This window comes from Pristiophorus japonicus, chromosome 1 (assembly GCF_044704955.1).
Source record: "Pristiophorus japonicus isolate sPriJap1 chromosome 1, sPriJap1.hap1, whole genome shotgun sequence".
In the NCBI taxonomy this organism is placed as follows: Eukaryota; Metazoa; Chordata; class Chondrichthyes; family Pristiophoridae; genus Pristiophorus; species Pristiophorus japonicus.
The window spans coordinates 227,696,992-227,712,184 of record NC_091977.1 but is presented as its reverse complement, the minus strand read 5'-3'; the positions used below and the strand labels follow the sequence as shown (position 1 = coordinate 227,712,184).

Genomic DNA, 15,193 nt, shown 5'->3' with positions numbered 1-15,193 from the left:
GACTTCAGCGTCCATAGTTTTACCCCAAGCATTACCCTGCCTTGCAGACCCCTTGTCTGGTTCCTCTGCCTCATAAACTAGCCTCACTATGGGCTTTCTGCACATTCTGGCCAGATGTCCACTGAAGTTACAGTTTCTACAGATAAATTGTTGAAACCTACAGGTTTTTGCAGCATATCTGCCACCGCACCTCCAGCATGAGCTGAGATTGTTGTGCACAAAGGAACTGTTAACAGGCATTCCTCTCTGATTGTCTCTTTGATTACTCCTGAGCAATCTGTTGCTGAGTGTCAATGGTGCCATCTCGGGACGTATTGTCCCTTGTGATGGCGTGAATTGCCGATCCCCCTGCCATTGTCTCTGTTGTTGGCCCACCCTAGAGTCTGTTGCTGCCTGGGCGGTGTCGAATTGCCCTTGCCTGCCTGCGGAGTTCTGTGTCTCGTTTACAATGTTAACTCCCTGGTTGGAACCAGGGCTGCGCGCGTAAATTATCTTGGTCTCCTCTTCCCCTGCCATAAAGGTCTGAGCTATCAGCCACTTCCTGGCCTTCAGACCGTTGAATGTGTAGAATCGATACCTTGCCATCAGAATGCTTTCCTTCGGATTTAGGTGCTCCCGGACCAGCATACACAGTTCTTCATTCGATTTGGTTGTTGGTTTCACCGGAGCTAGAAGATTCTTCATGAGGCCATCGATTGTTGCCCCACAGATGGTGAGGAGGATCGCCCTCCGTTTGGCAGCGTTCTCGACCCCTTCCAGCTCATTGGCCACGAAGTATTGGTCGTGTCGCTCGACGAAGGCCTCCCAATCGTCCCCTTCTGAGAATTTCTCCAGGTTACCAATAGTCCTCTGCATTTTTGCGTGATTGTTCGTTATCGCTTCGCCAGTTGCTAAGCTTATAATAAAGTGATATATCTGAGTGCTGTAGACATGAGTAAGTGTGACCTTAGCTCCTTTATTCAAACTCCAGAATGATACTGGGATCCCTTGGGACTCCAACAGGTATGCCCTCTGGTGGCGGTATGATACAGGTTATCGAGGGTTGCATACATAACAGTTCCCTCATGTATATCCAAAAATTATTGGGATTTGATCAATTGTGTGCGGTTGAAATCATACGGTGCGATTTAAACATGTTAACACCTTGCCTAAAGTAATGGACATTCCGTACACGAGTGAAAACGTGCGCGCTACTAATATCACATGGGCTCAAGCTGTCTGAGAAGTTACTGTTACACTGTGGTGAGATTTGACCTTGGTTTACACTCCATCTCTGGCTTCAAGTCTAATCCTGATTACATAATAGGGTAGATGTAGAGAAAATATATTCGCTTGCAGGGAGTCCAAAACTTGGGCTTATAACCAATGTTCCCTGTGAGCTGCGTTTTGTTCTGCGCAGCCTGTTTCTTTTAATGCGCGGTCCCTTTAAATCTCTGCACATGCGCAGTATTTACAGTGTGAAAGCTGGTGCACTGTCTGTGCGAGACCTGGCAGATTACAGTGCGTCCGCACACCTTAGGGGGAATATTGGTCATAAATATAAGATAGTCACCAATAAATCCAATAAGGATTCAAGAGAAACCTTTTTACCCAAGGAGTGCTTAGGATATAGAAATTGCTCCAACAGGGAGTGGTTGAGGCGAATAGCATAGATGCCTTTAAGGAGAAGCATGAAAGAGAAAGAAATAGAAGGATATGTTGATAGGATAAGATGAAGAGGGGTGGCAGGAGGCTCATGTGGAACATAAACACTGGCATGGCCTGTTTTTGTGCTGTACATTCTATATAACTGATGTTAGGCCGCATGCAGACCTGGTTTTCCTGTGTGCAAGTGGCCTGGCATTCAGGGCGACTCAATATTGTAGAGTGGACCTCAAACAGGCATTCAGCCCCCTTATTTTAATAGGGCCAGTTAATGACAAGTTTCGAGCAGGTTCGTAAAACAGGTGCTCGGACCCTATTTCGCATATCCAAAGCACTTGACATACAGGTGGGCACTCTGTACACCTGGGAGTCGCGACCTCCAATTTGACAACTGGCAAGGTCCTGGGCGGCTGAGATCAGACACGAGGAACCACGACCCAAAATCGTTCCCCTCGACGCACATTCTCCGCTCTCCAAAACAACAGGCGCGAGGAGAAGCGATTTCTCCCCAGCTACAAGCCACCACAGGCCTTGTGAAAATACAGCCCTGAACGTTGATATTTATTTTAAAGATGCACGGCTGATTTCAGAAGACACTCGAATTATTGCATGTTGTCTTTTGGCTTATTTGTGCTGTAGTAATTGCTGATTTAAGAGCAATCAGTTTACCTACAGAGTTGCTAACTGATTTCTCATCTTCCTAAACAAGCCTCTGGAGAATTATAATGGAAAGAATCTAAATAATTTCGCAATGAGCGCTTCCATGTTGAGAATGCAAAATTACAAGCCGTCAGGTCACACTGAAAAATTACAGTTTCTCAGAGAGGCGCAATGAATGAGACTATTGAAGATGTTTCACCTAATTAACGTCCTCTGGTATCATTCTGCTCTAAAATTACATACACAGGGATAACCACCAGGGAAGCAAACAATGATTAAAAACACTTAACATGTACACTGGACTGAAATTGAGAAAGCATTCAGACAACTCTAATGGATGGAAGTGAACTAGGGTCACTGGGATTGTTCACAACACTGATTTTCGCACTTTCTAATGAGGGAGTCATAACCTCTGAAAGACAGAGTCCAGGCAAAACAGTTCCATTGGGCTGAAGTTTTCGGGGATCAGCAGGCTGAGACCGGAAGTGAAGTTGAGGCCAGAAGTGACTTGCCATTGTTTCAGCTGATGGATTGACAGATGAAAGCTCCCAGCTGATTGAGAATTTTTCCTTAAGCTTACACCAATCCAGTAGTTTCATGGCATCATTACTGATAACTAGCTTTTTAATCCAGAATTATTTAGTTAACTGAATTTAAATTCCCCAGTTGCTATGGTGGGATTTGAACTCATGACTCGGATCTATAGTCTAGGCCTCTAGATTACTAGATCAGCAACAGAAGCACTATGCTACTGTACCTTATGCTGCAAGTTTTTGCACAAGTCTCCATCCAGTCTGATCTCATTACTTCTCCCATCATTGGCAGAACACTTCTGTCATCTGTACTTCATCTGCCATCTATTCCATCAGCATTGGTGCCCTTGAAACTATCTCACCTTGGTCCTCAGAATCCCACCATGATCAGCCCCAACACCAGCAGCACCAGGCACACCACTAACAACAACAACAACACCAAACTTCTCCACTGTCACTAGATGCAACCGACCACATTACTGCCCGGGAGGCTAGGGCGTCCTCACCATGGCCAGATTTACTTCACTTGATGCTGCATGCCCTGGCTGCCACATGATGTACCAGGTTGACACCACCCCACACCAACACCATAAAGCATCCCTACAATGCCCAAGCTATTCCTTTCACACTCAGCACCATTGCGGGGGGGTACCATTATGTCTCACCATTCACTGCAACTCACTAAGCCACTTCCAAAGGTGCACACAAATCTGTCCAAGAACGGAAAGTGTTGAAAATAAAGATTTCAATGTTTGACAGCACGCTAACAGAAACTTGAAATGAACATTGGCTAAAACACACAAGTGCCTTGTGTGTTGTTAGTTGGTATGATTGGACAAGGATGATGGTGAGTGTGAAGGATGGCTAGTGAGATGGGGAACTGATAATGTAGATAGAGATCGCTGGATGGAGTTGCAAGGTAAGTTGGTGTGAGTAAAGATGTGCAGGAGTAGGGTAGGGAAGGCAGAGTGATGGGGATGTGATGAATGGCACAGCAGGATGAGGTTGAGTGTGGCTTTGCAGTAACATTTCATGATCTACTGAGATCATTGAAAGATTTGTGCCACTGCAGCCTGGTCCTCCTGACAACATCCCTGCTTGTACCCTGCATGCAACCAGGCTGTGTTGGTCTCCTGGGGAGGTCTCTTCTGCCCATGAGAAGGAAAGAAAATCTCCCTGTGTGCTGTGACTACCTCCATAAGCAAATGGATGGAATCATGGGAGAGCCTGGGTGCAGCCGTGCATTGTCAGTGTTGGCAGCACATCAATTCTGCAGAACACTGACAGCACAAATGTTAAAATCAATGTGGACTTGGTCCCTTTAAGGAAACCGGCTGATGAGGCGTCATCAAATGACATCATCAGACCCACATCCTTCAAATGGCCAGGAACCGCGTTGGACGGGCTTAACAAGGCCCCTCAGGGGGAAATCATTTTACACAGCGGGTTGGAGCCAGCAGCCAGGCAGGACCCGCCACCGACCTGTCTCTGATCCACTGAGGTAGGTCAAATCAAACCCATTGTTACAGATAATGGGGGAGCGTTTCGCTTTGGACGCAATCGACGATCTGGGCGTAAGTTGTGCCCAAAATTACACTAGTTTTGAGAAGTGTTTTCATTTTCTCGAGTTTCTGTTCAAACTCATTTGCATATCGCTGAACGTAAAATCTGCCATGACCCAGCGCAATCAGGCAGTGTTTGGAATGTATTATTTTTTAAATTTTGTTTTAAAAAGTATTCCGTAATAGATTTAAGAGTGGTAACATGGTGCAATTTTACTCATACAGCTGAAAATGGGCTTATCACAAATAGAAGCATTTTTAATAGACTGGCAAGTGATACTTAAAGGGTTGATGGTGGATAGGCAATGGCAAACATTTAAAGATCACATGGATGAACTTCAACAATTGTACATCCCCGTCTGGAGTAAAAATAAAACGGGAAAGGTGGCTCAACCGTGGCTAACAAGGGAAATTAAGGATAGTGTTAAATCCAAGGAAGAGGCATATAAATTGGCCAGAAAAAGCAGCAAACCAAAGGACTGGGAGAATTTTGTAATACAGCAGAGGAGGACAAAGGGTTTAATTAGGAGGGGGAAAATAAAGTATGAGAGGAAGCTTGCTGGGAACATAAAAACGGACTGCAAAAGCTTCTGTAGATATGTGAACAGAAAAAGATTAGTGAAAACAAACGTAGGTCCCTTGCAGTCAGATTCAGGTGAATTTATAATGGGGAACAAAGAAACGGCGAACCAGTTAATCAAATACTTTGGTTCTGTTTTCACGAAGGAAGACACAAATAACCTTTCGGAAATACTAGGGGACCGAGGGTCTAGTGAGAAGGAGGAACTGAAGGAAATACTTATTAGGCAGGAAATTGTGTTAGGGAAATTGATGGGATTGATGGCTTATAAATCCACAGGGCCTGATAGTCTGCATCCCAGAGTACTTAAGGAAGTGGCTATAAAAATAGTGGATGCATTGGTGATCATTTTCCAACAGTCTATCAACTCTGAATCAGTTCCTATGGACTGGAGGGTAGCTAATGTAACACCACTGTTTAAAAAAGGAGGGAGAGAAAACGGGGAATTATAGACCGGTTAGCCTGACATCAGTAGCGGGGAAAATGTTGGAATCAATTATTAAAGATGAAATAGCAGCGCATTTGGAAAGTAGTGACAGGATCGGTCCAAGTCAGCATGGATTTATGAAAGGGAAATCATGCTTGACAAATCTTCTGGAATTTTTTGAGGATGTAACTAGTAGAGTGGACAAGGGCGAACCAATGGATGTGGTGTATTTGGACTTTCAAAAGGCTTTTGACAAGGTCCAACACAAGAGAGTGGTGTGCAAAATTAAAGCATATGGGGGTATTGGGGGTAATGTACTGATGTGGATAGAGAACTGGTTGGCAGACAGTAAGCAGAGAGTTGGGATAAGCGGGTCCTTTTCAGAATGGCAGACAGTGACTAGTGGAGTGCCGCTGGGCTCAGTGCTGGGACTCCAGCTCTTTACAATATACATTAATGATTTAGATGAAGGAATTGAGTGTAATATCTCCAAGTTTGCAGATGACATTAAATTGGGTGGCGGTGTGAGCTGTGAGGAGGACGCTAAAAGGCTGCAGGGTGACTTGGGCAGGTTTGGTGAGTGGGCAAATGCATGGCAAATACAGTGTAATGTGGATAAATGTGAGGTTATCCACTTTGGGGGCAAAAATACGAAGGCAGAATATTATCTGAATGGCGGCAGATTAGGAAAAGGGGAGGTGCAACGAAACCTGGCTGTCATGGTTCATCAGTCATTGAAAGTTGGCATACAGGTACAGCAGGCGGTAAAGAAGGCAAATGGTATGTTGGCCTTCATAGCTAGGGGATTTGAGTATAGGAGCAGGGAGGTCTTACTGCAGTTGTACAGGGCCTTGGTGAGGCCTCACCTGGAATATTGTGTTCAGTTTTGGTCTCCTAATCTGAGGAAGGACATTCTTGCTATTGAGGGAGTGCAGCGAAGGTTCACCAGACTGATTCCCGGGATGGTGGGACTGACATATGAGGAGAGATTGGATCAACTGGGCCTTTGTACACTGGAGTTTAGAAGGACGGGAGGGAATCTCATAGAAACTTATAAGATTCTGACGGGACTGGACAGGTTAGATGCGGGAAGAATGTTCCCGATAATGGGGAAGTCCAGAACCAGGGGACTCAGGACTGAGATGAGGAGAAACTTCTTCACTCAGAGAGTTGTTAACCTGTGGAATTCCCTACCGCAGAGAGTTGTTGATGCCAGTTCATTGGATATATTCAAGAGGAAGTTAGATATGGCCCTTACGGCTAAAGGGATCAAGGGGTATGGAGAGAAAGCAGGAAAGGGGTACTGAGGGAATGATCAGCCATGATCTTATTGAATGGTGGTGCAGGCTCGAAGGGCCGAATGGCCTACTCCTGCACCTATTTTCTATGTTTCTACGTTTCTATGTAATCAGAGTATCCAGTCCACCACCTGTGAGAATCCCAATTTTAAATAATAAAACTGAAAATGGCTTTAAAAAATGATACAGAACCGTTAATTAGTTAGTTTCTTACAATTTAAAAAAAAGTTATATGTAAAAGCTTTTAAAAATGTGCTTAATAGTGTCCTTGCACCTCAAGAAAACGACTTAATTTTAGGAGCATCCTCGAAGACCTGCAAACAGGCACATTTAGTGAAAACTCATCATGGTAATTCATTCGATGCAGGGGCGTGGCCAGTTCTGTGGGCGGGGTCGGCTTCCAGCACGGTGATTTTTAAACCACGCAAAAGATCGCAGAAACCCAATTTGTGCTGGATCTGTCTTTGGCCCCCTTCTATTTCTCATCTTCTTGCTGCCCCTTGGCGTTATCATCTGAAAACACAGCGTCAGTTTCCGCATGTACGCTGATGACACCCAGCTCTACCTCACTATCACTTCTCTCGACCTACCTCAGTGGATCAGAGACAGGTCGGTGGCGGGTCCTGCCTGGCTGCTGGCTCCAACCCGCTGTGTAAAATGATTTCCCCCTGAGGGGCCTTGTTAAGCCCGTCCAACGCGGTTCCTGGCCATTTGAAGGATGTGGGTCTGATGATGTCATTTGATGACGCCTCATCAGCCGGTTTCCTTAAAGGGACCAAGTCCACATTGATTTTGACATTTGTGCTGTCAGTGTTCTGCAGAATTGATGTGCTGCCAACACTGACAATGCACGGCTGCACCCAGGCTCTCCCATGATTCCATCCATTTGCTTATGGAGGTAGTCACAGCACACAGGGAGATTTTCTTTCCTTCTCATGGGCAGAAGAGACCTCCCCAGGAGACCAACACAGCCTGGTTGCATGCAGGGTACAAGCAGGGATGTTGTCAGGAGGACCAGGCTGCAGTGGCACAAATCTTTCAATGATCTCAGTAGATCATGAAATGTTACTGCAAAGCCACACTCAACCTCATCCTGCTGTGCCATTCATCACATCCCCATCACTCTGCCTTCCCTACCCTACTCCTGCACATCTTTACTCACACCAACTTACCTTGCAACTCCTCCTTATTAGACCCTCTGACCCCTTTTATATCCGGAAGGTTGTTTGTGTCCTCCTTAGTGAATACCGAACCAAAGTACTTGTTCAATTGGTCCGCCATTTCTTTGTTCCCCGTTATGACTTCCCCTGATTCTGACTGCAGGGGACCTACGTTTGTCTTTACTAACCTTTTTCTCTTTACATATCTGTAGAAACTTTTGCAATCTGTCTTAATGTTCCCTGCAAGCTTCTTCTCGTACTCCATTTTCCCTGCCCTAATCAAACCCTTTGTCCTCCTCTGCTGAGTTCTAAATTTCTCCCAGTCCCCGGGTTCGCTGCTATTTCTGGCCAATTTGTATGCCACTTCTTTGGCTTTAATACTATCCCTGATTTCCCTTGATAGCCACGGGTTGAGCCACCTTCCCTTCTTTATTTTTATGCCAGACAGGAATGTACAATTGTTGTAGTTCATCCATGCGGTCTCTAAATGTCTGCCATTGCCCATCCACAGTCAACCCCTTAAGTATCATTCGCCAATCTATCCTAGCCAATTCATGCCTCATACCTTCAAAGTTAGCCTTCTTTAAGTTCTGGACCATGGTCTCTGAATTAACTGTTTCATTCTCCATCCTAATGCAGAATTCCACCATATTATGGTCACTCTTCCTCAAGGGGCCTCGCACAACGAGATTGCTAATTAATCCTCTCTCATTACACAACACCCAGTCTAAGATGGCCTCCCCCCTAGTTGGTTCCTCGACATATTGGTCTAGAAAACCATCCCTTATGCACTCCAGGAAATCCTCCTCCACCGTATTGCTTCCAGTTTGGTTAGCCCAATCGATGTGCATATTAAAGTCACCCATTATAACTGCTGCACCTTTATTGCATGCACAGAAGGAGACTATTCAGCCCATCGAGTCTGCGCCGGCTCTTTCAAAAACAATCCAGTTAGTCCCACTCCCCCGCTCTTTCTCCATGTCCCTGCAATTTTTTCTCCTTAAAGTATTTATCCAATTCCCTTTTGAAGGCTACTATTGAATCTGAACGAACCCCCAGCAGGCAGTGCATTCCAAATCCTAACCACTCGTTGCATAAAAAGGTTTCCCTCATGTCGTCTCCGGTTCTTTTGCCAATCACCTTAAATCTATACCTTCTGGTTATCGACCCTTCAGCCATTGCAGACAGTTTCTCTTTATTTACTCTATCTAAATATTTCATGATTTTGAACACCTCTATCAAATCCCCTCTTAGCCTTCTCTGCTCTAAGGAGAATAACCCCAGCTTCTCCAGTCTCTCCACGTAACTGTAATCCCTCATCCCCGGAACCATTCTGCTCAAGGAGTTACAAGCCAAGTCGGTGCATTCTGCTTCATTAGGCCCAATTTGAAAACAAATATTTCACAAATTCTATTATCTTTGAGAGCTCTTCTACTTTAATGTAGGGCAGATTCAAAAAGGTAAAAGTGAGCCTCTCTTAAGCTTTGTAAGATGACTATAGACAGTCTCAATCCAATTTCAAGTAGGTATGAACCCACAGCACAATACGGTCAATAATTGGCAATCTCACTCAGGGAGAGTACAGATTGGCCGTTTGGGTCTTCTAAGGTAGACCCCATATCCTCCCCATCACAAAGACCACCTACTTTCGCTTCCATAAAATCGCCCATCTCTGCCATAGTCTCAGCCCATCTGCTGCTGAAAGCCTCAACCATTGCTTTTGTTACCTCCAGACTCAACTATTCCAAGGTTCTCCTGGCAGGCCTCCCATCTTCCACCCTTCATAAATTTAAACTCATCTAAAACTTTCCTGCCCATATCCTAACTCACACCAAATCCCATCAAATCCTCTCCATGACCTTGCCCTTCCCTATCTCTCTAACATCCTCCAGCCCTACAACCCTCTGAGATCACTGTGCTCCTCCAATTCTGGCCTATTGAACATCCCTGATTTCCATCATTCCACTGTTGGTCTTCAGCTGCCTCGGCCCTTAAAGCTCTGGAATTCCCTCCATAAACCTCTCCACCTCTCTCTCCTACTTTAACACGCTCCTTAAAATCTGCCTCTCATCTGCTCTACTATTGCCTTACGTGGTCCAGTGTCAAATATTTGTCTGATTACACTCCTGTGAAGCACCTTGGGACATTTTACTGTGTTAGAGGCACTATATATGGATGTTGATCAGGAGCAGCATTGAGGAAATTTGTTGCATGAGTCTACAACTAGTGACAAGGTGCCATTAATGCTTGTTTTTTTAATTTTTCCCTTTTTCTTTATAAACAGGAGCCAACGCCTCGGCACCAGACCAGCTCAGTTTAGCTTTAGCCTGGAACAGAGTGGACATAGCTCGGAGTCAGATCTTTATCTATGGACAACAGTGGCCGGTACAGTAGATGACTATTGTTTCACTTTTTGTTTTCTAAGCAGAACACCCGCCGCCCTGAAGATGCACTACAAGTTTTACATTTTCATCGCTCATTATTAAATTACACATATTTTCCAATTTTCTTTTACATTCTTTTTAAGCTGGAGATATTTTCAATTGAAGGTTTTCCAGGCCTTCGATGCATAATTTGCAATTAAATCTATAATGTGCACAACACTTTGGACAGGAAGAAACACTTTTCACTGCATTCATAAATAGTATAGAAATGGAAAGACAGTCCAAGCCAGAATAAGTAATGAAGCAGCTGTGACTCATCACCCTGACCCTGGTTAAGTGTGGCCATAATTCTAACATGAGTGCAACTAAAGGGAGGAACTGGAGATTGGTCTAATGCAGGAGTTGCGAATGAGTAGCTCAGTGATTTGAACCCAGCAGTTGGCAATCGGTGAGATGTCTCTTGATGTATTGAGGCTTCTTCGTGACTTCTATCATCTAGAAGGACAAGGGCAGCAGGCGCATTGGAACACCTCCACTTCCAAGTTCCCCTCCAAGTCACACATCATCCTGACTTGGAAATAAATCTCCATTCTTTCATCGTCACTGGATCAAAATCCTGGAACTCCTTATGCGAACCCCTTCACCACACAGACTGCAGCAATTCAAGAAGGTAGCTCACCATCACCCTCTCTAGGGCAATTAGGATCGGCAATAAATGCTGGCATTGCCAGAGATGCCGACATACCATGGATGAATAAAAAAAGCTTGGAGTAATAGAAAATGAAGGTGACAAAAGCACGGGTGAGGGGGTTGAAATAGGCAATATCGCAGAGAGGGTAAGGAGCTCAGTTCAGGGTTAAACATGATGATGCCATTGTACACTGGGTTTTATTCTGGCTTGATCAAATGGCCAGGGAAGGGAGAGAGATGGCATCAATGGTAAGGATGCAAAGTTTATCGAAAATTAAGGCCTCAGTTTTCAGTTGAAGAAGTTGTGACCAATCCCAGGCTTGATGTCGGTCAGGCAATGGAAGTACAAGTGGGGTTGCCAAAAGTGATGGAGAGTGAAGCCCCAATTTTAATCTAACCCACCCAGCAGGAAAGAGGCAAGTTCGGGTCAAATGCCCATTTTACATCCGCCAGATTTTACTCTGCATGTGTGCAGATATATGTAAATATATGGAAGAGGAGAGGGACTAAGAAAATCCAGAGGTGATAATACAGAGAGGGAAGAGAGGGAAGAGACACTTGCTGGCTGCATTTGGATAGGTTAGGGTTGGAGACGCATAAGGGAAGTCCTAAGGAACTGGACAACAGAGAAGCAATGGAGGATGATAGCAGGGTCGACCATGGCAAGCGTTGTAGAGAGGTCAAGGAAGATGAGGAGGGTTAGTGTGCCAATGTCACAGTCACAGAGGACTTCATTCATGACCTGGGCTAGGGCTGTTGCAATGCTGTGAGATGGGCGAAAGCCAAACTGGAGGAACTTGGACAGAGAGTAACACGAGTGATGGGCACAAAGCTGGGAGAAGAAAGCCAGTTCAATTACCTTTAAGAGAAAGGGAAAGTTAGAGATGGGCGATCATTAGAGAGGACAGAGGATCAGTTCTCACCAGGGTTGCCAACCATGCACTGGAGTTTCCAGGAATTGAAGATTGATCTCCAGGGCACTGTTGCAAGCAAAACACCCAGGGAGAAATATCATTGTAATGTATTTGCTTCATGGGTTCTTTGCTTAAGAATTCATAGCAATACATTGCTATTAAGAACTAGTTGGTTTATTAACAAAGGTTTAATAATCATATTACACATTACCAGTTCATCGACTAGGCTCACAACTGCATACCTCATCATGGATAACCTAGATCCAACTGAATGGGGTTTTATTGAGTCTTGTGAACATCATGTGACTGGCTAATCCACTCACAGTGCAACAGCTCTACAACTATTTTGAGCATAACTTTAAATCAAGTGCCCCCTTTTGGTAAGGGTACTAGAACCCAAAAATTTCCAAATCAAACTTTTAAGGAACTTAGTTCAAATTAAAATTTGGTTGCCAGAGGTGATGATGCGCTCCAGTCCCTCCAGTGCCCACCGATCATGGAAGGTCGCATGCTCCATCTCCAGGGCCGTAGCCACGGAAGAGAGGCAGGCTGTCGGGTTGAATGATCCGCCCCCCCAACCACCCACTGGCTGGGCCTGTTAATGGCCACCCAACAGCTCTACAACTATTTTAATTGAACGTAAATCAAGTGCCCCCTTTTGGCAAGGGCACCAGAACCAACAAATTTCAAATTAAACTTTTACAGTAACTTACATCAAATCAAAATTTGGTTGCCGGGGTTGATGATGCATTCCAGTCCCTCCGGCGCCCACCTCTCGCGGAACGCCACAAGCGTACCGGTGGACACTGCGTGCTCCATCACCGGGGCACCCTGGCTCAGATGTAGCCGCGGAAGAGAGGCAGGCAGTCGGGCTGGACTACCCCCACAACCGCCCACTGCTTGGATCTGTTATTGGCCACCCAACAGCTCTACAACTATTTTAATACAAACCTGTGAGCATCCTCACAAGTGCATACATTACAATCATTGAGGCATTAAAAAAAATTGTGTAATTTGTTTCATCTTTTTGGAAGAATTTTATTAGTTAAAAAATATTGGAGGTTGGTATAAAGGTAATTTGATTGATAGTAAAGAATCAGCCAGCAATGAGTCTATTCACTTTCCAATTGGCTGTGGGAAGGTGAGGCATCACAAGGTTGGACACGTCGGGCGACCAATGGTGGGCGTGTGTGTGTGTGGGGTGGGGGGGTCATTAATCCACCATCTGTCTTATACCGCTCTTTGTATCCAGTAGAATCTCTCCGTCAAGCTTTATTCCAATTCAGTTATTTTCATATATTTTTAATAATTGTACATAGTGCTTTTGTGTGTTTAATTTCAGCCCGGATGGAGACAACGCTATGTTTTATTTTAAATTATTTTGCAGTATCTCTTACAAAAAGAAAAAATGTGGAACATTATTCATTGGTTAAATGGTGAATCTTTTAAATCCTGCTTCTTTGCCCTCTACTTTAACTTCCAGTCTGGTTCAAGTTAGAAATCATAGAATGACACAGCACAGAAGGAGTCCATTCGGCCCATCGTGCCTGTGCCGGCTCTTTGAAAGATCTATCCAGTTAGTTCCTCTCCCCTGCTATTTCCCCATAGCCTTGCAAATATTTCCTTTTCAAGTATTTATCCAGTTCCATTTTGGAAGTTACTATTGAATCGGCTTCCACTGCCCTTTCAGGCAGTGCGTTCCCAATCATAACATTTCTCCTCATCGCCTCTCTGCTTCTTTTGCCAATTATCTTAAATCTGTGTCCTCTGGTTACCAATCCTCTTCCCGGTGGAAATAGGATCTCCTTATTTAAAATCTTCTCTCTCACTCTTTTTCTCTCTCTGTCTCCTTCCCTCTCTCTTTCTCTCTCTTTTCTAAAAATGGTGCGGTGGTAGCTTAGAAAACATCGCCCTCTACTGCTCGAGGAAGATTGTGTACTCAGTACATTAAACTGTGGAAACTCTCTCGACACTGTTCCATGGCTGCTTTTAGCTGCTGATATGTTTGTTCATTGTAGGTACTACATCGAATTAAATCACAATTTAACAACAATATGACTTCGAACAGTGAGAGATTCCTAATAATGCTTTGACACACGAATTACATTGAGCCGACAACTCAGAAACAGGCCATTCAGCCCAAATGGTCTATGCGGTTTTTAATGCTCCACACGAGCCTCCTCCCACCCCTCTATCTAACCACATCACCATATCTTTCTATTCCCTTCTTCTTTGTGTGCTTATCTAGTTTCCCCTTAAATATATCTATGCTATTCGCCTCAACTATTCCCTGTGGTAGCGTGTTCCACATTCTCGCCATACTCTAGGTAAAGAAGTTTCTCCTGAATTCCCTATTGGATTTATTAGTGACTATCTTATATTTATGACCCTTAGTTTTGGTCTCCCCCACAAGTAGGAACATCCTCTCTACATTTACCCTATTGAACTCCTTCATAATTTCAAAGATCTGTTAGGTCTCTCCTCAGTCTTCTCTTTTTGAGAGTAAAAGAGAATAAAAGAGCGCCAGCCTGTTCAGTCTTTCCTGATAGGTATAAGGAATTAGAATTCTGCATCGAATCTATTGAAGTGATGTACCTACAACAATAACAACTTGCATTTATATAGCATCTTTCACATAGTAAATTGTCCCAAAGCGCTTCACAGGAGTGTTATCAGACAAGAATTTGACACCGAGCCAGATAAGGGTTATTAGGGCAGATGACCAAAAGTTTGGTCAGAGGTAGGCTTTAAGCAGTGTCTGAAAAGGAGGAAAGAGAGGTAGAGAGGCGGAGAGGTTTAGGGAAGGAATTCCAGTTCCATTGGAACCTATTTTGTTCCAGTGCTGAGACATTCCTCTGGATTACTGTCGTAAACCAGTTCTGAGGGAATTGATTTTTTTGTACTTTTAAGCAGCAGAGTCTTGTATGCAACACTGTTTACTTATAAGTCAAAAATGTAGTGCAGATACTGAGTGAGGGACCACAGGTCAGTGATCAGACATGTTGCACCCTGGACTAACAGATCAAGGCCCCATATCCTTGATCTCATCGCATGGCAAATTCCTCATTTCACCTGTGGCGTCAGGAAATTATGTTGAGCCAGAGCCTGATACAGATGCATGGAAAGCATGAGAGAATCTGACAGCAAACTCCCTCTCCCTTCCTCCTTCCTCACCACCCAACAACTTGCTGAGAGGCAGCATTGCTTTTCCCAACCGTTACAGAATCGGTTTTCAGACACCAATGAGAACAGGTTTCAGCACTCCACCTAAACAGACCAGATGTGGGTCTAAAGAAAACTGACCTCAAATGGATTAACTTGCCTATTTCTCTCAATCTCTC

General features: G+C 44.4%; 1 protein-coding gene across 1 annotated transcript in view; it reads left to right on the top strand.

Moving 5' to 3' along the window:
• The window catches only part of trpm3 (transient receptor potential cation channel, subfamily M, member 3), a 223,540-nt gene that overhangs the window by 73,267 nt on the left and 135,080 nt on the right, over positions 1-15,193 (top strand). The window contains exon 8 of the mRNA XM_070887456.1: positions 10,149-10,249. Within this exon, the coding sequence (XP_070743557.1) occupies positions 10,149-10,249 (101 nt within the window). The remainder of the gene's footprint in view (positions 1-10,148; positions 10,250-15,193) is intronic.